The sequence below is a fragment of the Dermacentor andersoni genome, chromosome 5 (genome assembly GCF_023375885.2).
Source record: "Dermacentor andersoni chromosome 5, qqDerAnde1_hic_scaffold, whole genome shotgun sequence".
Lineage (NCBI taxonomy): Eukaryota > Metazoa > Arthropoda > Arachnida > Ixodida > Ixodidae > Dermacentor > Dermacentor andersoni.
The window spans coordinates 140112218-140139883 of NC_092818.1; the positions used below are offsets into that span (position 1 = coordinate 140112218).

Genomic DNA, 27666 nt, shown 5'->3' on the forward strand with positions numbered 1-27666 from the left:
GACCTTGAAAGTATTTAAAATAAAATAAATAAAGATCAGTCGGCCTAGTCGGCCTGACTGAAAGATGGCGGCAAAAATTGCTGACAGCACAAAGAGTAAAAACGCATCACAATATGCTTGAACTGACGTCAAATTTCTCAAGGAGGTTCCTTTAAACGAAGTAAATTATTCACTTTGCAAAGAAAATTTCGTAAATCTCGGTCTACATGGCATGGGAATTGAACCTGGGCCTGTGCGATGCAAGATGAGCACAGTTCCCCGACGCCACGGCAGCTCTATGGTTCTCGTTGAATTAAGGTGTGCCTAGTGTGTGCATCATTGCAGCCAATGGGGAGGAGGTGGCGCCATGTCATGTGTGTACAAAATAAAAAGAATTAATGTCCAATCGAACAGTACTGAGCGGTCCTCAAAGATATGAACTCCTCGCGGGCAAGAGAGTGCATTCTGATTTGGCCTCACCGAGGTGCAGTTAGAACGCAGGCAAGAGCTTATGCAGACAAGGAACACATGAAAAAAGACACTTCACCAAAGGGACTATGATGCTTTCACGTTCCCGCACGTAAGCAGTCTTAAGTGTCTCTGCCGAAATTATGTATGTTCTGCACAATACACATTACTAAAAATACACAGCAGCAGAATATACTGGTTCTGGAATGTTTATTAAGAGTTTTGTTGCTTAAACAAGTGCAGACTCCATGTAGCAAACAACCGACGGGGATTGGACCAGGACGTCGGACTTGTTCGTCATCGTGGCAGCAAATGCGCAAGCAGCTTGGCCACCGCTCGTGCTCGGCGCACCTTCTTTATTTGCAACACACTCCAGCGGCCGACTGAACTCTTACAGCACAGAAACAAAATCAACTATCTTGAACCTAGTGCACTTGGAAAACGCCAAGGCATTTCAGAAAGTTGCCAGATATAAATCATTGCTGTAAAAAAAATCATTAAAGAAAACGAACTTCTTAAAAAGGTGCACATATGAACCTTTATCTCTAACACCAATTCAGACATATTCAGTCTTGCAGGAAAGCTATCAGAAATGTCTTGAGATCTATGCAACATACCCGAGACATCACTACTTTCATTAGTGATACGAATTTTCAAAGTGTTACTTCTGTGTACACAGTTGAACTTACATATGCAGCACCTGCAAGGGTTAGCAAGGGTTTCTATCTATTCTATTCCCATCTGACATATCATTATCCTACAGGGTGCATTTAAATTATTGCTGTGAACAATTTAATTGGCTCACTTGTTCTTGACAGATGCCCCTTTTATGATCATACAAAACCGACACACACTACTTTGTAATGCACCTAAGACGAAGACATTTCCTGTCACTCAGCACCGAGCAAGCAGAGAAGAATGAGTCCACACAGTAATGGTGCTATGCACATCACTGCTTCATCAGCTACTCAAAGCTCGCCCAGCAATCACTACTACAAGCAGCTAAGTGAAAAATAGACTGCATCCCCTTGCACTCCAAGAGCGAGAAAGGGGCCAAGTTGTTTGTCAATATACAGCTGAACATTTATTTGATGCCAAGTGGAACATGATGTGTGACACAAACTGACTGGGTGAGTTCCTTCTGGCACCCTAGAAGAAATCTGATGCACTGGGCCGTTTTTTGGGGAACAATTGATTAGCATTAGACTGAAACACATCAGACATCCTGACACGCCTCTTTGCAGACAACGTGACAGGAGTGCTAGATGGTAGTGAGAGCCGTGCCTTGAGTACACCCTGCGCTGGCTTCTTAGACGCATCAAATGGTATCTCAGGGCTGTTCTTCAATGTCTCAAAATACTCCCTTGGATCTGCGCAACATAATAAGAATGCAGTGTCAGTGCAAAGAAGGAATTAGAAAGTTACATGTTTAACACAGAGGAAACTTAATTATGGATACATAGCTTCAGCGATGTGCTGCATTTTATCACTTAAAGGCCAACTGCAATGAAATTTTCGACCATGTAGAAAGCTCAGCTTCAGGTAATTTAGACAAGTGTTCACCTCTGTAGAAAATCTTACGCTTGAAATAAAGGTCAATGCATCACATAGAGCTCATGAAAATCACCGTTTTTCATACCGAAACTGAAAAAAAAAAAAAAAAAAAAAAAAAAAACTTTATTGTTCGCTGGAAGTGACATACAGTGAAGAATGTGCCCACCAGTGCCCACGCTGTCTGCTTTCCCAACGCCTCCTTGAGAGAAGGCTACGGCTTTTCTTGTATTACTCCATTCCGGTGTATCTGCGAAACAGGTCCTGCACGTCTGCACGACCGCAACAATCTTTTAATGCAAAATATTCTCCAAATCCAGCCAGTTTTCTTTATCTGGTTGTCTACATTCAACAGCACGGCCTTGATGCATTGTACCTCTGCCCAAAGAAGAGCGCATCGGGGTGGCCCAGCTAAAGGTGCGGTATAGTACGGCTTAATGTGGACGCAATCCATCCGTGGCGCAGTTACGCTAAATCAGCGAACATTGGATGCTCTAGTCTAGTGTGGCTGTGGCGATAATAGAACAAGTCCCACTGCATTCCAGAGCAGCTCAAATAGTGTGCATTGCGGGCTAGCTTGGCTGACCAGCAACATGCTGTTTGGGCTCACTAAAGCGAGCGTGTTGTGTTTGCGCCTTCAACAAGCAAAGAAGCACTCGCTTGCCGCACACTTGTCCGCTAGCGCTGCAGCAACAACTGACCGCCACACTGCTGTGGGTCACACTTAAAGTGCAAGGTAAAATTTCAGCGATCTTAGCCTCTCCGGCATGGCGCATCCGACTTCACCAGCCGCTGTCTGGCACGCTGGACTTGTCGACTGATTAGATAACTACTGCTATCTGCAGTAAAGGATGATAAGTAGATGCGGCTTGGTACGGCCCGGCTAGAGGGGCTCGGTGCTGAGTGTGCGTCAACTCACGGCCAGACAGGCTGGACTGCTGTCATGATAAAGCTTTGCCTATTTCGGTCTGACGGCATTGCATTCCTGCACGGCTTGCCACCGCATCAACAACATGGCCGCCACGTTGCGTTCTCCTTCGTGACAAGTGCAGCATGCGGTTCCTGCTCATTTCTGACGCAGTGTCAGAAAAGATTTCGTTCGTCTACTTCGATGCATCCGATGTAGAGACGCACAAAATATCTTGAAGATGATACACTATCAGAAATGATTGCTCAATAATATCACCCTTGAATACAGCTTACCTTTGAACTTTACCTTTGGTTTTCGTGTGCCATCGTGGCATATATATATATATATATATATATATATATATATATATATATATATATATATATATATATATATATATATATATATATAGTACTTATAGTCAACCTGAGAAAGCGTTTGCCAAGCATATCTTGACGGATAAGTGAATGCGCTGTTGAAATGTAACTTGTACAGCTTCATCAACTGCAGTTTGCATGCTGTGTGCACATTGGCTGATCCATGTCACACTTGCCTGCTGCGCAGTGGTGCAGGCTTTCGCTCTGAAAGCTGGGACAGGAAAGATGTGTTCGGCCTTCCTCTGCTCAGCGTTGCTTACTGCACAGCCATTGCTCATGTTCGAGTACGTATTCGAACACCCGACGGCCAAGCAACGCATCGGCATTCTTGCAGCAGCTCAAATCACGATTGCAACAGGGAGAATGCACATGACGCACGCAAAGAGATAAGCCCATCAACTCACAAATGAGCGAGCCTTTTCCAAGATTACTTTGAGAGTATACGCTCGGCATTTATAGTCAATTGAGCCCAAGTGAAATTTCGTTGCAGTTGGCCTTTAAGTGTGGGTATGCATTTTTATACATTGAAATAATGCATCACAGAGCCCATGACACCAAATTTTTGAAGTTGAAGTACACATTGCATGTTCAGCCATAGGCTTGCCACACCAAGCTGGCAAAAATTGAGCGCATTCAATGTCGTTAAAATTTGTATTTGAATATTTTTTTTATATCACAGTTATAATGTACAGCAGTCTGGTAACACTAATGGATGACGAAATTAAATTGCACCACCTGCAAAGTAACAAACAAAGTAACCTCTAAGTATCGGAAGCTGATTTCTCAAAGGTCATGCTTTCTTATCTGCAGGTGCCGGAAGCAATTACAAAGGCGGAAGCATGTCAGGGTTGCCATGGATGGTTTTGTATCTGCATGTACATTTTGACTGTTAGCCCGAGATAGTTTTCAGGTATTCTTTGATGTGTGCCGTTTTTATCGCACTCGCAAATTGCAAGCACGTCTTTGCAGTGCCGTTGGGTGCCACAGCATGCAAAGCAAGTCGTCCAATGATGTTTCAAGCTGTTCGGAAGCATAGTACAACACCACAGCGCAAATTCTGACGTCATACAATTCATGCCAAACTGGCGGTTACTGTTGGTGTGAGGGGCTTAGAAATAGAAATTTCAAAGTGAAATTCCTCTTGTCTGCGCTCGCTGCAGAGCATGCAGGCACAAGTGGTACAAATGTGCCTTGGCTTGCCACGGTTTTTTGTGTGTAACCTACTGTCCTTTGCACTCTCAGTTACAATGACAAACTGAGAATATAGTTGTACGACAGTGTCAGGGTCCCTTTAAAGGAATGTGTGCAGAAGGGTGAGCTCAGGAGTGCACCAAAGAGACATTAAGGAGAGAAACAGTACGCTAACCTAAACTGGTAGAATTTACAATCAAAACTCTGTTCATATTTCATCAGTAGAAAAAGGTTGGTTATCAGAGAAGATGAAGTTTACATTTTCTAATGTTGCACCTGTACTTCAGCACCAGTGACATCAAGCCGACATCACTGACTTCAGTCTTTTCACATGTCTAGGCCAATTCTATAAATGAAAACTTTCCATAATTTGCCAAGTTAAACATCTGCTTGCTCTCGAATATCACGTACAGTTGTCTTTTGTAACTAAACAGTTAAAAGTGAGCAGATGCCCTCAAAACATATGACATCAGAATAATTAAGCTGGTGCATTAATTGCAAAGGAGCATCACGCCCCACACTTTTGTTTTTCCATTCTTCTTACCAAGTTCTCGCTCAGGCTAAGAACAGACCATTAACAATTCCAGAAGTGTTACCCATCAATCTATGTCAACTATTTCTTTTTGGCGCTCTTTTAAAAAACATTTACCTCATCTTACAGGTACAGTGGACTCGCTTTAAACAGAACCTCAAGGAACCAGGAAAACTTGCGTCGTTCATTAGCAGTTCCATTTACTGAGAGACAAAGCTAAATACAACTCCATGAATACAAAACCAACCAACCATGAGGATGGGGTTCTGTTCAAGAGGCAGTTCCGTTCAAGCGATTTCCATTCATCGAGACTCCACAATATGACCAGCACCAAAATTCGAGATATTTAAACATGAGCTAAAGATACAGGTTACGGCATCATACACACAGCCACATAACCAGAAAACCAGCTGCTGGCGACGTAGGCTGATGCTTTAAGTTTTCGTTGCTGCTCCGATTCCAAAGCTCCACCCTGTCAGGAAACTCTCAAGCACTGCCTATTCTCGTCTAGAGCCCCAGCATCATAAGGACTCTTGTGCACTAGATACAAATCAACATTACAGAAATTTATTTCACTCAAAGAGAGTGAATCTTTAGTGGCACATATGCATCATTAGAATCGTCACAGTAATTTTTCACAGATTATTTCACATTTCATTCACACATTTCACAGTTTATTGGCGATATTTGATAGATCACTACACCATACTGATTGGTTTCAGCCAAAACAAGGTTCAGTTGATCAAAACTGCAGCATCTTATGCACTGGATGCCCCTTGCTTGAACATTGCTTCGTCAAGCCTCCGGCACATTTCTCATTCTATGCTTGTGACAGAGTGTACAACAGCGGTGTAAATGAGGTGTAGTGTAAATGAGGTCTCATACATCAACTTCACCTTGCGAAGCGGCTTTGTCGAACCTTTGTTGCATCGTCATGACACCTTTAAGCCACAGGCAGCGCTGACAAAGCTGCACTGCACCTCTATTTTTGAGCAGCAGTGATAGCGCCAACAAATGGAAAGGCAGAGCAATACTGCTTACACAATTTTGCTCTGTATCGATGAAGCTTTGAACATTGCGTTTTGTGGTTATTTGCATGGATGTCTCATTTCTTTTTGCGAGAGTTGTATGTAGTTGGTTAGGGGGCACTGACTACAAGCAGGGCAGGTTATGACAGGAAAGATATGGTACAGGAAAAATATGGTAAAGACAAGCAGACACAGACCACAGCATTAAAAGTAAAAGAAAACAAACATCTTGTTTGTTTTCTTTTGATGTTTTAATTCTGTGGTTGGTGCCCCACTTTATTATGAACAACTTCGATCAGACAATTTTTCGTCAAAACCTTGATTTCAGAAAAAATATGCTCACAAGAAAAAAAATAATTAGAAATAAATAAAAGCTAACACAGTGAATGTTCCAAAAGAGAGAGTCCTTGGTGTAGCTGAATTTGAACCATATTAAACCATATTATTGTAACCTGAGCACAAGAAAAAGGATAATCAGGCATGTTTCCCACAATTAATGTAACTGCATGGTAAATTAATAAAATACTATCTCAAGAGACACTCACCTTGTGCTTTGTTTTTCGATAACGCGAAGATCACTTTCTTTTCTTCCTGAGGAATTGAAGACGGCTTTACAGGTGGTGTTGAAAATTTTGTAAGCTGAAAGCAGTGTTTAAAGGTCAGTGTCTAACAACAGCAGACATACAATCTCATTGTTTGGCATTGCTGCATGCTCAGTACCCTAGAAAACGTACCACAAATTGTGAGGTTTATAGCAGTTACATTCGACATGGTGCACTGCACCAAGGGCTGTGATAACACATCTTTGTGCCACTTAAATTAAGGCAAAATGAACAATGATCTGCTACATATTTATAACAAACGTCGTGCTACTCCAAGCAAAGGACATAAAAGAGTAAAACATAAAGGAATAAAGAAATACAACCATCAGCATACGTACCTTAAATGTCTCAGGTTTTCTTGCAGTAAAGCACTTGCGAAGGGCAGGTACCACTGGGTTGCTTGCTTTAGGGGTACAAGGCAACTTGGCGACTGGTGTGTTGTCACTTGATGCCTTCGCTTCTGTGCCATCTAGTGATGCTGACAGGGTTGATGTGAACATTCCTTTGCTCGATGGCTGCAGACCTTTCAGCAGCGCTACTGAACCACTATTATTCTGTACAGGTGTATGAGGCGACTTCTCTGCTCTAAGGTGGTTCTTCAGTGGCGAATGAGGTGCTTTCGTTACTCCAATGCTGTTTTTTCCAGCTGAGTGGGGTCCCGTTGATGCTCCCTTGTTACCCTGTAATGGTGAGATTGTTTGCCTGATCGTTCCTCCACTGGCTTGTAGTGTTGTAGGAGGCGATATTGAACTGCCTGCTTTGACCTCACCTGCGACCACAATTTTGTGACTTTTGAATGATGTGTCAGGTGATTTTTCAGTTTTTGTGATGACACGTTCACTTGGTGCAGATGCTGAGCTGTTTTGTTGTAGCAGTGATGAATGAGGCAACTTTGTTGACTCTGTTGTCTTGTCAGCGCAGGTTGCCAGACTCACAGGTGTAACTGGCACATCTGACTGCTTAGCTTTGTTGGCACTTGAAGGGAGTGGTGTCACTTGCCAACCTCTAGTAAGCGCAGCAAGTCCTCGCTCCTTCTTTTCCTTTCTTGCTTGCCGCTGCCGAAGCAGCTTCTCGACCTTCCTCTGCTGCTTTCCTTCCAGAGAAACAAAAGCAGGGCCTTCAGTTGATGATTCTCTGTTCAAAATAGGCTTTGAAACCTGCTGCTGCACTATGACACCCATGCTGCCCGCCTTTTTCTTTGCACTTAGCAACTTTTTTTGTGGTGTTTTTCCCAGTATCGGCCGGTCGGCCTTCTTGGCAGTGAAGAGACCTTTCTTTTCTTCTACAATGGGAACTTTTCCAACAGAGTTTGAGCCTTTCTGAAATTCTCTTTCTGTCACACTTGTATCCTTATCGAAGCCATTCAATTTCCTTGTTTTCTGCACTATCCCAGCTGCATCGTCGACTGAACTGCCTTTGGGCTTTTTAGGCTTCCGTCTTCGTTGTTTCTTCTTGGGAGGCACACCATCTTCAGCTCCATCAAAAGTACCTTCAGCCTTTGGGACTTCTTCAGCTTTTTGAGACAGCGCTGCACAACGCTTTCGTTTTTTGCTTGCAGCTTTTACATCAAAAACTTTATCTTCAGAATCTTCAAGATCACTTAATGTATCCGTTGCCTCCTCATCAGAGAGGGCTTGCACTTTTTTTCTCAGTTGCTTTGCCTTTGATTGCTTTTTATTTCGAGCTGTTCCATTTCCTAACCCCTCATCCTCTTCGGAGTCACCATCGCCACTGACAATGTACTCATATGCACCACTGGTGGTGTCAAAGCCAAATTTAGGTTTTACCTTCTGCTTCTTCTCTTTGAGCTTAAGCACTTCATCACGGTCCTCCTCTAGCTCTTCCTCAAGCTCTTCCTCCAGCTTGTTGGCAGCAGCCTCGATTTCATCCTCTGTGATGGGCTCCTCAACACCAGGTTCCACCACTTTAGGCCTGACCAAACCTTCCTCGAGAACAGCACGGAACCTAATGTAGAACAGTGCATGTTAGGAGGGATATACAGATGTGACACAACAGAGAATCAAGCAAGTACAGCATAGAGAAAGAAGTGAACACAAAGTAACAATGAAAGAAACAAACACTAATAAAAGACTCAGAGATATGAACACATGTTATAGCTAAGAGGCTATCTCTTATGCATTAGGAATAATCTTCTGCAACGTAATGAAAAACTTCCATAATCCTGCGAAATCAGGAATTGGGAGCTAAAGTGCCCTACTCCAGCATGCTACAACAATGCTATTGTTGCTATAGATTCTCACATACAATTGCAAAGTATTTTTCCTGATACTTATGAGCAGCTTAAACTGTGCAAAATTCATTAAAGAATTTCGCTGGCAGCAAACATCTAAAATTTATTGTTCTTTCTAGGCTGTATACACTTGCAGGCAGTGCAGCGGGCAACTGAAAACAGCGATATTTGTTATGGGCTAGTAGAGAACACACACACAAAAAGTTGCAGTTTTGCTCGAAAGGCGAAGCATCAATTGCGATAGTAAATTATCATACAGCTATAAGAAGTACGCAGTAAGCAGTTTTATTGGTTGCATAAACTTGTAAACATTCGCTTACTAACTAAATTAAGAAGCATGGTGTCACACATGGACAGGCAAACACCTCTCACTTGACACGCGCAGGCACTCGCTGCCAAAATTCTGGCGCGAGGAAGAGCAGCAGCAGCAGCGAGCTAATTTGTGTTCATGCCGTCTCTCGTTTCAATGCAAACTAAGTGGTGAGAACACAGCGCAAACGAAGCTATGAGCCCTCGGCGCACCAAGACTCTCTACTCGTCGCAGATTGCTTTCAAGATAAAGCCTGCGTGGCTGGGCACAGTCACGCCATATGCAGCCACCCCCAAGGTGAACCCCTCCTCCTCCCTCGACCACTTGCACGCAGTGGAAGATGGTATGCTGCCTCGCTTGCATCGGAAATAACAAGCCACCATCCTCGGCTCACCCTCGTTTGCTTTCATTCGCATCTACAGCATACAGAGCATGGCCATGGTGTTACCATACATCATGGCAACGTCAATGGCGGAGATGTGACTGGAGTGTCCATATAATTGAACAAAATATACAGCAGAACTAGAGAAAACAGCACGGTACTGATCTCAGATCTGATATCAGCATAATAAATTACATTCACACACCGAAGTTGATCAAGTTAGTCCCATAAATAACAAACAGTTTTCTCTTCATCCCTTCAGGATGAAGAGAAAAAAAAGAAGAGGATAAAATTACTCTTCATCCTGAAGGGATGAAGAGTAATTTTTTCTTTTTTATCCTCTTGATCCTGAAGGGATGAAGAGTAATTTTATCGCAGCCCACATGCTGGTACGTATCAAACCTGCTGGCTATGTCGCAATGGTGTTGCCGACCAGTTTACAGTTGAAAAAACAATCAGAATGTGTGCATGGTAGTGAAAGGCACCTCTCAAATGAAGAAGCAGGTCTTGGGCTACGGTCTCATTGTGGCCTTCGCCGCTGCGAGTGCTAATCAGCCAGAAGATGACGAGCACTGCATCTTCTACGCTGCTTTTGTGATCGATAGAAACAGGATTTGCCGATTCATTCAGTAAATGAACATGTTGATGCAGTAGCATATGTTTATTGTTATTTCGGCACCCTCTATAATTCGACATTTGCTTAATATAATTTTTTTTTTTTTTCAGTCCCGTGAAAGCTGAATGATTGAGGTTTCACTGTACAAACAGGTTTTGCAATTACCCTCTGCGGGAGTGCCACCAACAACTGAAGCTACATATGCCACAAAGAAAACGTGGTCTCTGAACCACAGTAAGATTTATCCCAGTGAAACTGTAGAATTAGGTTCCAGCAAATATGGTTGAGAATGAACAACAGTGAACCTGCACAGGCTTCTTTTTCAGGTGCAGAACCTTCTCTGTCAACGAGCAAAGCCATAACTAGCTGGTAAAGTGGTGGCTATAGAGGTGAAATGACCAGCCTCCGAGTCTATCAAGCAAGAAACTGAGCACCCAGCAGCCACGCCAAACACCCCAGGAAAGTAGGCAAAAAAACAAAAAAAAAGATTAGAAGAGTACCATTTTTGGCTAGCTGGCCCATAAGAAGGATGTGTGGCACAAAGTCAAAATCAACAGTAGAAGTAAGAGGAGGAGATGGAAAAAGCGGCAATCCTTCTTCAGGCAAAGAAAGTCTCACCTAAAAAAATTGTTACAATATATTTTGTTGCCGTGAGCTTACAGCACAGTATGTGAGCAAAAAGAATACTGCAATGAATATTACAAAATCATAAATCGAGAATAAACTCACTTTTTCACCATTCTGGTGATCAGGGCACGGTTGAATGGCTTCAATGTGGTGGCTTTGAGCATGTCGAAAAGCCCGTCTGCAATAACGCTGTAATCAAACTGCAGAAAAATAAAAATAAAGCAGAGTTATAGCAAGACTTTATTACATAGAAACAAAAAAGTCAAGACAAAAAGCTTCACCTTGCTGAGCTACTAAACTCCTCAGTTAAGCTTCCTACATCTGAGACGGCTTGAAAGGGACACTTAAGCCTGGTTGATGGTTGATACTGCTGTAGTGTTGTTGGTATAGTTTTATTAGTTAACATGAAGTGCAAGGCAGTGAGAAATAATGGCTTGGAGATGTGCAAAAATAAAAGTGCAAGCAAATCCTCTGCATCAGCCAGGAGGAGTTGCTGGACCCAGTCCTCTGCTTATTTACCGTATTGACTTGAATCTAATGCACACGTTTTTTCCAATAAAACGGGTCCAAAAATTGCATGCGCGTTAGAATCGAGTACGAACTTAAATCCACATTACCATATCGCCATCAGCATTTGAAAAATGACCGTCTTGTATGCGCTTCTAGCCTAGTTGCCGTAGCTTCCTCCATGTGCATACCTCCATGTTGTATGTGTAACCAGGCGCTGGTCTAACCTAGTCTACCGCCTGTCTTCCCGTTTTCTGCGTTTATTCAATCATCATGGAAGCGCCGACTGCAAAGACACGCCGAGTCCAACATGATGCCACATTTAAAAGGAAAGTTATCATGTGCTCGGAGACAAACGGAAATCGGGCCGCATCACGGGCATTCGGAGTTCTTGAAGCTTGCGTGCAGGACTGGCCTAAACAGAAGGAGAATATTTTCATCAGCAAAGCAAAAGGAAGGGTTTCAGTGGACCGAAGCAAGGCCGCTTTGCCAAAATAGAAGAGCTGCTTGCGGAATACGTGCAAGAGCAGTGAGCGGCACAGCGACCTGTGACGACCAATGTGCTCAAAGTGCAGGCGATGCAGTTAGCCCAACAGAAAGGGATAATGCAGAGTGACTTCAAAGCAAGCAGGTGCTGGCTATCAAGTTTTATGAAAAGAAAAGGCTTTCCTCTTCAAAGGCGGACAGGGATATGGCAAAAATTGCCTGAAGAATATGAAAAATTGCACAGTTTTCAGCGGTACGTATTGAAGTTGTGCCTTAGAAAAGGCTACCACTTCGGACAGATTGGAAATACCAATCAGACACTGCTCTACTTTGACATACCTGCCACCACAACCGTTGAAAAGGAGGCGAAGCAAGTGCGCATTTTTTTTTTCCGCCCACAAAAAAGCTAGAGTCACCACAATGCTTTGTTGCACTGCAGATGGGCACAAGCTGCCCCCGTATCTTATCTTCAGATGGAAGATGCTCCCGAAAAGAATCGTGTTTCCGAGTGGCGTGATTATGTGCGCAAATGAAACAGTTTGGATGACCACGGACTTGGTTGCTGACTGGATTGATAACGTTGGGTGGAAGAGACCCGGCGGCAGTTTGGGTCTGCGGGGGATGCTTTTGCTCGACGCATACAGGTGCCACCTTGACCAGCGCATCAAGGACAAGCTGGCTGCATGCGACGCCGACCATGTTGTGATACCCGGCAGCATGAAATCACAGCTTCAGCTGCTCAATGTTTGAACAAGCCAGTGAAAGATAGAATTCGGGCACTCTACACCGAATGGCTTGTCAGTGGCTGCCATGAAATTACGCCCGCCAATAAAATGAAGCATGTTTTGCTGCAGGACTTTGCAGGATGGGTGAAAGATGCATGGTGCATGATCCCGTCTGTCATGGTCAACAAGGCCTTTAAAAAGTGCAGTATTTTGAATGCCATGGACGGCACCGAGAATGAAATGCTTTGGTCTGTTGATAGCGATAAGGAGTTGTCTGATACGTAGCGACAATAAGTGATATTTATTGCCCCACGCGACTCGTACCAGCGTAGCGAAACTCTTCGCGGCAAGGTACGCTGCTTCCATATATGTTTTTATTCATCACAACTTTAGTTTATTGGACATAAATCTGTTTTTTCCAAATGAGAGAAAATAGTATTTCTATATGAAAGCGTGAGGTGCGCAATATTGTACTCTTTCTCTTTTCTTGGTTTTTTTTTGGGGGGGGGGGTCACGGAAAACGGGTGCGCGTTACAATCGAGGGCACGTTAGAATTGAGTAAACGCAGTAGTCACGACATCACCACACTGACTGCTAAACCTAATCAGTACTGCTTTGCCAAGTGTTGGCCACGGAAGTTACAGTTTTCTAACTTTTGTAACAAGCCAACGAAAACCTAATCGCAGCGGCTGTACAGCCTGCAAGGCTTCTGGAAAACCAGGAAACCATGACTCCAACAAAAGCAAGAATTATGGGGGACAACAGGATGGTGCTATTTTCCGACTCACGGGAATGGCAGGAAGGTCTTGGCAGGACTCTCCTTTCTCAAGCACCCTTCCATGCTCGTCATACATGTCCTCCTCCTCCGCCTCATCATCTCCTGCAGAGTCACCATCCCCTGTAGTCCCATTGCTGCCTTTGAGTTTCACAGTGCTGGGATCCACACCCAGCTCGGCAGCTTCCCGATCCAAGTCCAACAGCAGGAAAAAGATGTTCTTCCGCACCGCATCCAGGAGGGTTCGACTGCAGACATGACAGAAAGAAGAAAAGAAGGGTTACTTGACCACTCAATAAAATCAAAAATGCTGAACAAGGTTTTTTTTAGCAGCTATGGGATCATACTGCTAAGCAAAGAGTGGCAGATAATATTTATGAAAGGAGCTGCAATGCAATGGCAGTGCTATGTAAAGGTGTTTTTGTACTGTGGCGCTACGTGGCACTCAGTGAGCGGCAAGTGTCAGTATTGCAATCAGTATACCTTGCACCCCATCATGGCTATATACTAGTACCAACACCACAAACCAGTCACGGGCATACAGAGTCTTCTAAGCCACACTTGAACCCAATCATTTTTGCTCTGTTTGAACACCTTCACTCTCATATAGCAACATGTGCAGCGTGTTTGTTATATTCTTTTACTTTTTCTTTCTTTGTTAAATGTATGTAAGGAGGTCTAGGCACCTTGTGGCGGCACCAGAAACTCCTCTAGAAGCAGCTGAATGGAGACTCGCAGGGCACAAAGTCCAGCGAGCAGTTCCACAAGAGCAACTGCGCTTAGTCCATTGTTCAGCAATCGTGTTGTGGCTGAGCTGTTGCCCATTTTATCCCACTTTCTACAATTTTCCCTTTATGCAGGTAGTGTATATGGCTATCAGGTACTATAGTAAAACCTTGTTAAACCATACCCATTAAACAGTGGTTTTGTTTCAAAAGTAGTAAGGTCAAATCCACGACTCAGCAGCCACTCAACATAATGCATTTTGTATCCGCATAAATTGCACCAGATTATTGCGTACGTATCGGCTAACACGTAGTGTTTCCACTTTTTGTTGGGCAATCATAGTGGTAGGTCGACCCAGCAGAACTAACCTTAGATCATAAAAGCTTCCAAGCACAAATGCAGAGGGCGCTTGGAAGGGTAAAGCCACATAAACATCAAAATCATTTCAGTGTGATGCCAGAGAATGTTGTGGCCTGTGTTATAGCGTCATACAAGCTAGGACTCGCATCATGCCGAAGCTTGGAAAAAACCTGGGTGCTCAGCATAGAAGAAAACTTGAACATTGCTCGTGATATCGAACGTGGCACAAAGAAGTTGGTGCTGGCATGTGAGAGGGGATCTACTGTTGACTACGGTGCATGACATTTGGAATGCGAAGGAGAAGTTGCTTGGCAGTGCTGCTGTGACTGCAAAAAGATCTCAGCTACGAGGTTCAACTTTTCACCATCGTCGCCTCTGTTATTGCGAAAGTGTCGCCTAACGGCAGTGATAAGGACAACACGGAAAGCGAAAGCACAGGTGATTCAAGTCCGACAGTGGCAGAGGCCCGACAGTGGCAAAAGCTGCGCGTTATGTCAGCCTCAAGTGGGTGTTTGCTGAGAAAAGGGGGCTGGTGGAAAAGCTGGCTCACAGCACGAGTTTGAGGTCGCTGTCTTCGGTGCTACGCTGCCCACGGCATCAAACAAAAATAACAGACTTTTGTCGCGCAAAGTGAATAGTTACTGCATGTTTTTTGCCTCACTCTCTCCGAGTTCCGTTTTGGCAGGTAAGTGGGTGATCTCAAGCTATTTCGGCTAGGCAGTACAGTTAAACCTCAATATAACGAAGTAGCTAAAATCGGCAGTTTGCTTCGTTATATCAAAATTTCGTTGTATTGAAATTCAACCTTTTATGCAAAAAAGTACAGTCGCTGATCGATTTTTCTTACATGGAAAGGGGCCGCAGAATTTTCCAAATTATCTAACAATCGAAAAAAGTAAATCTGAATGAGAAAACAATTTATTTTGATAAATTTGGGAGTCAGGGATGAATGATACGGTTTCAAGCCATGTCGACGATATCTTCACATAGGCAGTACGAATTAAGCGAAGCCAGCCACTCTTTCACGTGCCCTCCGCCCACGTGGCTGATAGCGCACCTGCACTGGGACGATGCTATCATGAAAAGCACCCGCAGCAAGAAGCAAATCCTTTGCCTCTCACTTTAGCGGGTCACCGAAATTCGAGATTACACAACCTCTAATACAAAACGTGCGGCAAGACAGGTCGCATGATGCCATGCCGTCTCGGCCTGCCCTCTCTTTGCACATGCAGCAGATTACCTCCAAAGCAGGGTGCGCGGTTGCGTATGCGCTCAGCCACGCTTACAGCCATCCGCAGCCACGGCCAATATGCGCGCCAGGAATCGCGACGAGTGCCACCTTACACACTTCCCCTTCCTCCGCCCTTCGCGTGCACTTGATTGCTTTATCACGAGCTGCTCCCCTCCTCCTCTTTAACCGAGCTCATGCGGGGAGGAGGCACTCGTTCGTGAAGCCGCCGTCTTTCGTTCTCACCCTCGCACACTTTCACTCGCACCTTATCGCACTTGGACTTTATACTCAACATGATGAAGTTGCGGTAGCTCTTGTTGCACTGCGCGCGATTTGAGAGCTGCATTTACAAACAGCTGCTTGTAATTCAATCATTTGACCATCTACGTCAGCGAAGTTTCCATTTATTGTATCGGCATTCCTTTTCTGCGGAAGCGAAATTTCAATATATTGAAATCGCATACAAACACACCTCATTATATTGAGGTTCTAATTACATGGTGTTCTATGGACAAGAGGTCATGAAACACAATGAATGACCTTGAGAGACGTGGCGTAGTAGAGCTTTCACTCTAAAATTGTGTCCAAGGTACTGTCACCCCCCCCCGACCCCTTCCTCCCCCTCCCCCAATATATGCTGCAAAGCAGTAGCAGCTTGAGCTTGACTTACTCATTTGAGTGCATCAGAATGTCAAAGAAAGGTTGCAGGAACAGTATGGCTTGTTCTGGTGTCAACTGTAAGTGGAAAAAAACTTTAGAATTTCACAAGGATCATAACATTACTTTGCGCAGAGAGAAGCTTCATGCATTGAAGTCAAAGCATCATTTCAGTACACTAAGATGAGGCTAAATGGGATGAAACGACTGTTTTCATCAAAGCAGTCATAAAGCTTAAAGATTATTTGCACTGTTTGCAAATATGCTTCTTTAGGCACACATCAAGAAATGTATTTTCATTTCTACGCTTTGCCTACATTGTTGCAAACAAAAGTTGTCCCAGGACGTGAAGAAGGTGCTGCACCACTCAACATTTAAGATGTTCACCCTGATAATGATAAATAAGCATTATGGCAGAAGGATAATTACTTTTGCAAGCAACGTGAACCTTTGACATGATAGCTGGCAAAATACTATAATGCGCAGCAAGCCTCAGACTGTTTCATGCACTGTTCATTAGAGCAAACATTTGCAGGTGTGAGCGAGCAATCTTCCTTCGAGAAGTAAAAGTAAGAGTCTTATTCGTTTCTTGACGTTGCAACTCCAAGTGGTTAAGTAGAAAGACTTGTCTTCATTCGTCTCAACTAAAACAAGCCTTTAGCTTCTTTCTGCTGAATTTGTTCAGCTCATCTCTAACTTATTTTTTGGCTACTCCATTAGTAGGCCTCACACTACCCTTGAAGAAAATCAGACAATGTCATCCCCATACAGTTTACATTAGAAGAAACCAAGTGCTACAAGAATAAAGTTAATGAGACAAAGTAGAGGGTGCATGTAAAAGAAGAAAACTTAATTTAAACCTGTCTCCACCATACAGTTTCCACAATAATTACTAGAAGAAACTCTGGCGCTATGACCGTTCAGTCACCATGGGAATGATAGTACATGAATTTTTCTGATCTTCGTGCCTGTGGCTTCATGCATTATGCTTTATCTGCCTTCATAGGCCTAAATTTCAAATTAATTTATATATATTTTTTAAATGCAGAAGGCAATAAGACTGTGAACATGCAGAGTCTAATTGCAGTGGTAACGCTTGTCTATGCGTCCGTGGCGTAATGGTTTCAATATCAGGCTTCTGTGCTAGAGGTCTTGTGTTCGAATCCTACAATTGGATGATTTTAATAAAGTTTACTTAATCATTTATAATGCAGTACATTGTTCAAAATGGTAAGTATCCAAAGTCACAAAGCCGTTTAAAGCCAGAAGACGAAATTTAGGGAAACCCATGAGCTAACCATCATTCCTATGCTGGCTGAACCCCCATGCTTGCAGCTCCCATAGACATCAACGTCACAGTTCCCTCTAGTAATTGTATGAAACTCTATGGCCTCCATAACTGAGAAGGCAACGTGCTAGAACATGAGAAGGCGCAGACACCAGCTCGATCCAATACACAAATGTTCAGCGGGCGTTAGCCAATTATGGGAGCTGATGGCATGATTGCGCTCTCTAGAATCAGTATTTTCCACTGCTGTAGCATTAGCAGAGTGGCTAGGAGGTATAATCCTACACTGCCAGTCCGTTGGTCATCAGTTCAAATCCTTGCAGGGCAATCAGACCTCTTCTTTCTTTGTAAATTTACTGCGAGGAATTTTAGGATTCCAGCGACGACACCAGTGGGCATTAAAACAACTACGGAAGTGAGCCCATAACAGCTATAGCCATAAAAAAAATTTCCAGGGAGTAGAACAACTCCAATGCAATCTTCTTGCAGGCAGCATGCAGCTTTAGTGAGCAAATGATCACAACAAAACCTCTACATAACCATCTTTCCCAAAACAACATTGACAGTAATAGCAAAAATGTAAAAAGAAAGTTAAGCAAGCCCCAAGAAAGGCTAATGATATTCCATAACACAATAATGCTAAAAATATTCTTCAAGAGCTGTAACCCTACAAAACCCAAAAGGAACCAGTTGCAACAGCACACGCGGCACATTTTGAGACTATGACTTTTCTGACATGAAAGGGGCCACAAAAATGCATGAAAGCAACCATGCAGTCAGAAAACATTGATTTCAATGAAAAAATCTACTTTGTTCTGTTTAACAATGCCAGCAGTACACAAAGTCCATTTAACAACATTTGCTCAGTTCTGTAGTTCAGCAAAAGAATGTCTCCTTGAAATTCGCTGATGGTCAAGCAAACCAAGGTGTTCTACATTTGCCCAGCACTCACTCCAATGCGTTCAGCATTGTCACGGAGCTGAGATTTGGAGATATCAATTGCAACATTGACCATGTGATGTTGGCTAATTCGGCTGCGTTCAGCCAGTCCAACTTAGAGCTTTTGGTTTGACTGCAAGTTTTCACCATTCCATGTCAGAGTGTACAAACTTTACAGGCGCACGCTGTAGCTACCAGCTGATAAGACGAGCCCGGAAACAACTCCTACGGCCATCAGTCTAGATCGTGCGCAGGGTTTCAGGCCCGAATGGCAATGACGGCTGCCTGTATGAATGCCACCACCATCATGCCGGCTGGAGGTATACTTTCATCATGGCCACAGCCTAGGCTGCTAGGTCTAACGAGCGCTGCTTCATTGAGACTCCACTGTTCCCAAACACAAAGATCTTTTTAAGGGTGGTCCACCAGGAAAAGATGTCTGGCTTGCTGGTCGTTCAAAACCATTCTGCAACCCGTATGCAACCTGCTCATGCATACACAACTGACCATGCCATTTTATTTACGCCTTCTAATTTCAGCCTAACTGGGCACTTCCTTGAGCCTTTGCAAGCCACTCTCTTCTTAGCAGCTATACACTGTTTTTTTAATGGGTGCCACCATATTGCTACGCAGTGGCGCCATCTATGGGCAGTCGGCATGCTTGGGCGAGCGCTCCGTTTTGCACGGCAGGTATATGTTCAACGAGAGTTTCTGGTGTTTGTTTTCGCGCTCGCGTGGTCTATTTAACATGACGTGCATCTTCTATGCGCTAAGCAGTTGTGTGAGACATACTGAAGTGGTTTAAGCCAGTATGGCGGGACTTTTTGCTGGCATTGATGCGGATGGAGCACGCAGCGCGATGTGTGCGCGCATGTATTTGTGCCTAAAATCTGCCTCGGAGATCAATTGTGTATTTCTGACTGTTGCATTCACTAATGTGACCTTATTGCAGTATTATCCTCTAGTTCTAAGCTGCGGCTTAGGAGAAATGAAACATATGCGACAATCGTAACAGCGTGGTTACCGTTCTGCTACGAAAGGAGCTGTGCGGTTATACTTTGACAAGCGTTCAAACTGTTCGCTGCAGGTTACATTGAGTGACTACTTGGTTCAATGGATGGGGTTTCCATCCATGAATAAAATAGTTTTGGCTAGTAATAGCAGCATACCTTATAGTCTGAATTAAGCTTGTCCAGCAAAGCGACTATTTACGAACTGCGCGAGCATCCTAAGCAGTGGTAGGTACCCGATTACAGATATACTTGTTCTATATAGCGCATGGTGCAAGCATATGGCATCAGCGGTTATGTATCTATAAACGTTGTGCGGCGTAACTATGTGAAGTCGTATTGTGGAATTAGCCCGTGTTCTCTTGTTTTTTTCTAGAGAGAGGATGATAACTGAATTCTTTTTCGGTTGTGTTCGTTCCGTTCTCTACTCACACGTATTACGGAACTTTCGTCCTCAAAAACAGCCATCGCATTCTTTTTATGCGATCCCTTTCATATATTATGGCTGTATACAGGCCAAAAAGGCAAAGTCAAAGCACACAGTTTATATATGTACATGTATCATGCTGTTTCACCAACCGCAGTGATCACTGTGTTGAGCAGCGCCATCAGCCTCATGCAGGAAGCCTAGCATAGAAATATAGTAAATTCAAGCCTACTAAACTTGAAATGCGTGAGAAAGATGCCGGTGTATCACAAATATTTGATAGCGCCTGCCGCTTAAGATGTTTCGTGGTTGCCTTAGGTTGGCCATGCATGAGGATGCGCTCTTATGTTTTATGTTTTACTCCCTACGCTAAACGATCAGACAGTGAGCTGATTCACCATTTAATGCTGGTAATACAGTTACACCTGTTTTCTTTGTTGAATTAAAGCTGATATAAGCAACATAGTTCACAACACGTACACACACCACGATTGATAATGCACATACGCTGCGGCTGATTAAACACGCTACATTTTTTCGCCCCCAAGACAAATTTCCGCCTAGTGTAGTTACCGATGCACCGAAAGGCTTACCTGACGACCTTATATGAACGGACATGGCGTAAATTTCCCAAAGTATGATCTAAAACTTTCCGAAATTATTCTGCAGCACACGACAGCAATAATTTCAAGCAGCGCCGCGCCGGACCGCTAAAGCCAGAGAAGGAGGAAAGGCTCGCCGCGCACCCTATCCTCCTTGCCTGATGAAAAGGTCTATACAGCAGTCGGAAGCTGAGAAATAACGTTGCCAATGAATGCAAGGGTATGGGCAACAACTCTAATGGCAGCAACTTTGTTCACCATGTTTGTGGCATGCACGGACAGATTCTGTCTCAAATCGATCAAGACATGGTATGGCACCCACTATTTGTTGTTGACATTTTCCTAGGAAGTAGGTGCAAGGAACTGGTCTGCGATTAACTCAGTTTAATGTGATAAGCAACTGGAACGAGCATGGATCACTGAATTTCTACTCTCACATTTGTCGGCTTCCTCAAAAATTAACCAGATTCCATGCATTGCTGGAATCAATGCTGTGCGAAGCATTTTGCAGGTAGCTGGCTGCGAAGCATTATTGAGGGTTCTGTGAAATGTTTCCAAATGGCCTGCATGACCATGCAGGGCAAGCAAATCGCGTGTGTAATGACAACAGCAAGGTGATGGCATGATGACGAAGACAACGATGGCATGGCTGATTTATTGTATTTTGGCAAAGAAACATTACAACCTGTTCCATTACAACCTAGGCCCATCCTGAAGTCAGTAATGTCCCATAACACCTCAGTGCTAGTTGCCATGAGGGAAAAATGGGGCAACAGGCACTCTCTTGCTTTAGGGAAGTAACTGTTGCTATGCTACACTTGAGTAGACCGCATCGAAGCGCTAGCTTCCCCATAGGAAGCAGTGTGGTAAGGTTACTACGCTCTTGAGCTAAGAACAAACAAGGCTTACAGTAGCCTGCCTACCTGCCTGGTAAAAGGCTAAGAATGCTTCATACTGAAAGACAAAACTGGCAAGACTTTCTCACCTCTCCACCATGCATTCTGGCTAGCTCCTGGAGGAACACGTCAACCACATGCAACCTGAAGCCAAGGGGAATTGCTTCGCTGTTTGGGCACAGGGCTGTTATCTTAAGAGTGTTGCAGAAGGCAGTGATGTTTTCATCATTCCATGTGTCTCCGTAGGCAAAGGCAACGCCTTGACGGAAGCATCGCCGCACCAACTGGGCATAAATGAAAGCAAAAATACAACATGAAAATTTTGATCCTTCTAGGAGAGGGTGAACAGGGAGCACACTGATACACTAGTAAGCTAATTGAATATGTCCCAAGTAATGTGACTATTTAAAATAGGCAATTAAGATAACTGGGCTAGTGGGTGCATTTTCTAAGGTTGAGACAAAATTAAGCATGCCACATTAAAAGGAAACAGACAAAGCAGACACAAAGTAGTACTCTGTCTTGTTTCAATTCATCTGTTGTCTGTTTTTGCACTGAATTTTGCTTCAGCTTTCTAAAAATTCCCAAAAATCCTACACCCATGTGCACACTCAATCCGCCAGTTTCAGTTGGAAAGGCATGAATGATTTGCATGCGGTGCATTAAAAACCAAATGGTCTTTGAATAGATATATTTAACAGAATATATCAAAGAAACTTCACAGAAATAATTATTCATGACTGTACCACAGTATCGTTGTCTTTTTCCTGAAAAGACTTCAATTAAAATGACATTTACAGATGCACATGGATACACTGTGTTGACAGGGGAACACCTTGTAAGCATTAAAGTCAGCCTGCAACAATCTTTACTGAAGTTTAGAAATGCATTTGATGTTAAAACACAGTATTTCAGAATTACTTAGCAGTAAAAAGTACTTGAATGCATTCAGTAGAAGAGGAGTTTTGGCTACAACCCTTTCAGTTTCATTCCTATGTGGTAGACGTGAGCGTGAACAGGCAGAGTCAGATTCTTACGAAAATATGTAATTATTATCCAAACTCAAAACAGTGAATCTCGCTTAATTCAGCCTGCTTAATAAACTGCATCAAACCATATGCACAAAACGGTTGGAAGAAGCCCAACTTTATGATCCACTTTTCCTGGTTAGTGCCAGCTATTAGCCAGTAGCAGCCGTCCATAGTAATTTTGCATATGATGACAAATGCAAGGTGCCGGCAGCTTCAAAATGAATAAGGAGAAAAAAGCTGTGTTTGAAAAGAGTGTGTTTGAGAAAAATGTGACTTCGGGCTCCACTTGTGAGCTCCATGCACCGTTCATGACTGCAAAATTTGGCTGAGATACTCACATAAGTGTATGCTGGACGTGGACTGTATTTTTTTCACCAAGCTCGAGGGTTGGTTCAGGACGCCTTTAAGGGCAAAGTCTAACAGCTACATGTAGGCAAAAGGATACACAAATTTAAAAGTGTTCATGTACCTTCTGATCACAGTGACATCGCTTTATGTGTTTCAGCTGCCTCTATCTATCTTACATTGAAACGGTGGGTTACACCATATGGCAGGTTGTTGCAACATCTTCGAATGTTTCAAGTAATTTGCTATACTTTCAACATGACAATACGGTAAACATTTCTTTAATGGCAGTTGCATCAATGGTTTGCCTATCAAAAAGTTAGCCACAACTTGACACTTCATTTACTGATATATTGGCTCCCTTTCGCAGCTTGTGCAAAGGATCCTATCGTGATTGAGTACTGCGATCCCGGTCGAGCTCGATCGCAATATCTAATACCCTGGTCACGCGGGGTATTAGATATTGCGATCGAGCTCGACCGGGATCGCAGTACTCAATCACGATAGGATCCTTTGCACAAGCTGCGAAAGGGAGCCAATCGAAATCAAGAAATTCGATCCCAGTCGGGCTCGGCTGCGATCGAAAAAGCAGTGTGACACCTGTATAAAATATTTCTTGAGTCACGGACGTTGAGAATTATTTCTATGTTGAAAGCCCTGCTGCAAACAACGGCTGCATCAGCCACCAATTGTGACAAGCAGTTGAAATTGCTTTATGCCTGTCATTTTACTTCTGACAGATAGCCAAGTCTGCCAGCACATCCGAGCAGATCTTTACATATTCAAGCCATAACCGACGATGCGAAAACGTATTTGTCATCACTACAGCCGTCACAGGGAAAAATAACAAAACCACCAATAACACGTCATTTTGATGTAGCTTACCATCATGAACTTCTCCAGGCGAAACCTGTCGATCGCAAACCATTCGCGGGCCATGGTCTTGAAGAACGCTTCCAGGAACAGCAACGACTGGTCCCGACGGGCGAAGCAATGCACCAGGCCAGCTATGCTGTTCGCCAGCTCTTGCTGTGAACACAACGCAGTGAGAGCATAACGCAATAAACACCAAGACATGTACCTGTAGAAGAGTTCCTTTGGAGGCTGCATGTAAAAAAGTAGTGCGTTAAATTTACCTGAACAAACGGCTTGTCGGACATCCACATGCAGAAGAACAAGCCCTTCCAAAGCTTCATTAATGCCTCCTCGGTGAATTCTAAAGAGGCGAGAAAAGACCTTTGTAGCGCAACTTACCGCTGGAGATGTGGCAAGTGGCAGAATTAACCGCAAACATTTTACACAGAAATCCAGCACTACGACTCCTTACCCATGCCTTGGCGGCCAGATTTTGCGCGTATCCATCTTGTCAACTTTCGTAGTGCCCGGTCTCTGGTAACTTTCTCGTTCGCTGCCAAGTGATGAGCGAAATGAACTTCCTGAGACACCGGCATTTCACGAAACTACATTAAGCATGTGCACGTCAACACCAGGCAAAAAATTCACACGCACTGTGCGCTGCCATGTGCGTACAAACAAAACCGCAATAAAAAGTGCTTATCTCGATGTCACTTTGATTTCCCGCGAAGATCATTCTTTAAAAGAACAAGAAACAAACTCTTGCAATAATAAATAACTTCATTGTATGTGTTTTCATAACTTCGCTTTACGTATTTTAAGTTATCTTCTACACCAAATGAGTTGTTCAAAATTTATCTAGAAGGCGCTGGCTGCGCTCATGGAGGGAGGTCTATGGGGTGGTTACAGTGGCGTAGCTAGGTCCTCTGGCACCTGGGGCCCATAGGTCTTCTGTCACCCCCCCCCCCCCCCCGGGTGTAGCCGGCGGGAAGAGGGGTGTCTTTAGACGTATGACACCCCCCCCCCCCCCCCTTCCACCGCTGGCCCCTTGCACCCGGGGCCCACGGCCCCCCGGCCATCTCCCCCCTCATCCCCCGTTGCTACACCACTGGGTGGTTATGCAGATTTAAAGGACAGACTGGTTTATTCTATGCTGCAGGCATGCGTAGAGAACGAGGGGGTGCTTGGAGAGCTACAAAATGGGTTCCGGAAGCATACACTCTTACACTCTTAAAACGGTTGCACCCTTTGGGGTGTATATTTGTCCCACAACGATAATCGTCATCTGCCTTGCTTGCGTTTCCTTTCTTGAAAGCTCGGCGTTCGCTACTTTCCTGCCGAGAAGCTGCGTCACACTGATAACGCGCATGTCGTTCGTGACTGGGAAGTACCAGGCTCGCAGCGTTAAAGAAAGGAAACGCGGGCCAGACAGATTACGATTATTGTTGTGGGACAAGATACGCCTCAAAGGGTGTAAATATTTCTAAGAGTGTAAGAGTGTACACTCTTAAAACGGTTGCACCCTTTGGGGTGTATATTTGTCCCACAACAATAACCGTCATCTGCCTTGCTTGCGTTTCCTTTCTTGAAACTCGGCGCTCGCTACTTTCCTGTCGAGAATGCTGCGTCACACTTATAACGCGCATGCCGTTCGTGACTGGGAAGTACCGGGCTCGCAGCGTTAAAGAAAGGAAACGCGGGCAAGGCAGATGACGATTATTGTTGTGGGACAAGATACGCCCCAAAGGGTGCAAATTTTTCTACGAGTGTAGGCAAAGTTACACCCTTTGGCTTGCCCCTTCTGCCACACAACGATAATCGTTATCTGCCTTGATGCGTTTCCTTTCTTTAACGCTGCGAGCCCGGTACTTTCCAGGAACGAACGGCACGCGCGTTATCAGCATAGAACAGTTTACACCCTTTGGAGTGCCCCTTCTGATAACGCGCGTGCCGTTCGTTACTGGAAAGTTCCGGGCTCGCAGCGTTAAAGAAAGGAAACGCATCAAGGCAGATAACGATTATTGTTGTGTGGCAGAAGGGGCAAGCCAAAGGGTGTAACTTTGCCTAAGAGTGTAGGAGACTACACTCTACACTCTTAGAAAAATTTACACCCTTTGGGGCGTATCTTGTCCCACAACAATAATCGTCATCTGTCTTGTCCGCGTTTCCTTTCTTTAACGCTGCGAGCCCGGTACTTCCCAGTCACGAACTACATGCGCGTTATCAGTGTGACGCAGCATTCTCGACAGGAAAGTAGCGAGCGCCGAGTTTCAAGAAAGGAAACGCAAGCAAGGCAGATGACGATTATTGTTGTGGGACAAATATACACCCCAAAGGGCGCAAGCGTTTTAAGAGTGTAAGAACAGTTTACACCCTTTGGCTTGCACTCTTAAACAGTTGCACCTTTTGGGGTGTATATTTGTCCCACACGCTCTTAAAACAGTTGCACCCTTTGGGGTGTATATTTGTCCCACAACAATAATCGTCATCTGCCTTGCTTGCGTTTCCTTTCCTGAAAACTCGGCGCTCGCTACTTTCCTGTCGAGAACGCTGCGTCACACTGATACGGCGCATGCCGTTCGTGACTGGAAAGTACCGGGCTCGCAGCGTTAAAGAAAGGAAACGCGGGCAGCACGGATGACGATTATTGTTGTGGGACAAGATACGCCCCAAAGGGTGTAAATTTTTCTAAGAGTGAAACAATAATCGTCATCTGCCTTGCTTGCGTTTCCTTTCCTGAAAACTCGGCGCTCGCTACTTTCCTGTCGAGAACGCTGCGTCACACTGATGAGGCGCATGCCGTTCGTGACTGGAAAGTACCGGGCTCGCAGCGTTAAAGAAAGGAAACGCGGGCAGCACGGATGACGATTATCGTTGTGGGACAAGATACGCCCCAAAGGGTGTACATTTTTCTAAGAGTGTGCCCCTTCTGCCACACAAAAATAATCGTCATCTGCCTTGATGCGTTTCCTTTCTTTATCGCTGCAAGCCCGGAACTTTCCAGTGACGAACGGCACGCGCGTTATCAGAAGGGGCACTCCAAAGGGTGTAAACTGTTCTATGCTGATAACGCGCGTGCCGTTCGTTACTGGAAAGTTCCGGGCTCGCAGCGATAAAGAAAGGAAACGCATCAAGGCAGATAACGATTATTGTTGTGTGGCAGAAGGGGCAAGCCAAAGGGTGTAACTTTGCCTAAAGTACGCCTCGTGCACTCAAGGCTAGGTGGCGCGCGCCGCCGCCACTGGATTCAAAGTGTTGAGCCTCATTCATCCATCGATCCGTCCATCCGAGGACGGCGCTTTCACTTTCGTCATGACTTTCGTCGGTACTACGATACTACTTCGGGGAGTGTTTGTTGTGTAATGTGATCTTAGACCAACATGTTCATCGTTTGGGGCTGCTGCTTTACGAAGTTACTCGCGCTGATCCTGTTGTGCTCGTTTCCCGATGTCACCAGCTGTGACCCTGTCAATCCGGTGTTTTGCAATCAGAGCATCGCCTCTGTGCAAACGGATTGCTCATTCATGGTAAACATATTCATTATCAGTTGGTCTACCGTGACAAGCCGTATGACCTGTTTAAAGGCAACTACACGTGCACAAAAGCCATTTTCCATTTTGTGCTGTTACTTCGCCATCTTCCCGTTGATACTTGCTCTCGTGCTCGTGTTATCCGAGACGTACCAATGACAATTGTTGCTTCCTGTCGAACTTGCTAACTACGTTGATCTCATAGAAACTTTACCTTTACTAAACCTCGCTACTGCAAATATCTGTTCGCCAATCAATTTTTATTTCCTCTCCTTTTCCAGCTACATGAGCCACTTGGATCATGCATCCTACATCATACAAACAGTGAGTGACGCAGTTAATCCTTGTCACATGTTATCAGTTTCTCGTGAAAACACTTGCTTAGAGGCGTTTGATCAAAACTTTCCTCTATCCTGCAAAAATTATATAGCCGATTGACTGATAGATGTCAC

General features: G+C 44.3%; 2 protein-coding genes across 4 annotated transcripts in view; one reads left to right on the forward strand and one right to left on the reverse strand.

The window, feature by feature from the left end:
- Positions 1-1505: 1505 nt before the first annotated feature.
- On the reverse strand, positions 1506-24378 carry Nnp-1 (Ribosomal RNA processing protein 1 homolog Nnp-1). Its single transcript, XM_050178712.3, has 10 exons — positions 24157-24378; positions 23966-24045; positions 23715-23858; positions 21543-21737; positions 16305-16369; positions 13331-13565; positions 10927-11024; positions 6977-8603; positions 6582-6675; positions 1506-1817 (listed from the first exon to the last, which is right to left on the reverse strand). Exons 1-10 carry the CDS (start codon positions 24278-24280, stop codon positions 1597-1599), a joined length of 2883 nt encoding a protein of 960 aa, XP_050034669.1. The 5' UTR covers positions 24281-24378; the 3' UTR covers positions 1506-1596.
- A 2592-nt stretch (positions 24379-26970) lies between these two features.
- LOC126531262 (uncharacterized) overlaps positions 26971-27666 on the forward strand; it is a 54601-nt gene continuing 53905 nt past the window's right edge. For 2 of the 3 annotated variants that reach the window (XR_008612640.2, XM_050178714.2), the window contains exons 1-2: positions 26971-27211; positions 27496-27538. Coding sequence is in view for 2 of the 3 variants with exons in the window: in XM_050178714.2 (XP_050034671.1) it covers positions 27065-27211; positions 27496-27538 (190 nt within the window). In the remaining variant the exon portion in view is untranslated. The remainder of the gene's footprint in view (positions 27212-27495; positions 27539-27666) is intronic. The other variant, XM_055071051.1, reaches the window with a different exon arrangement.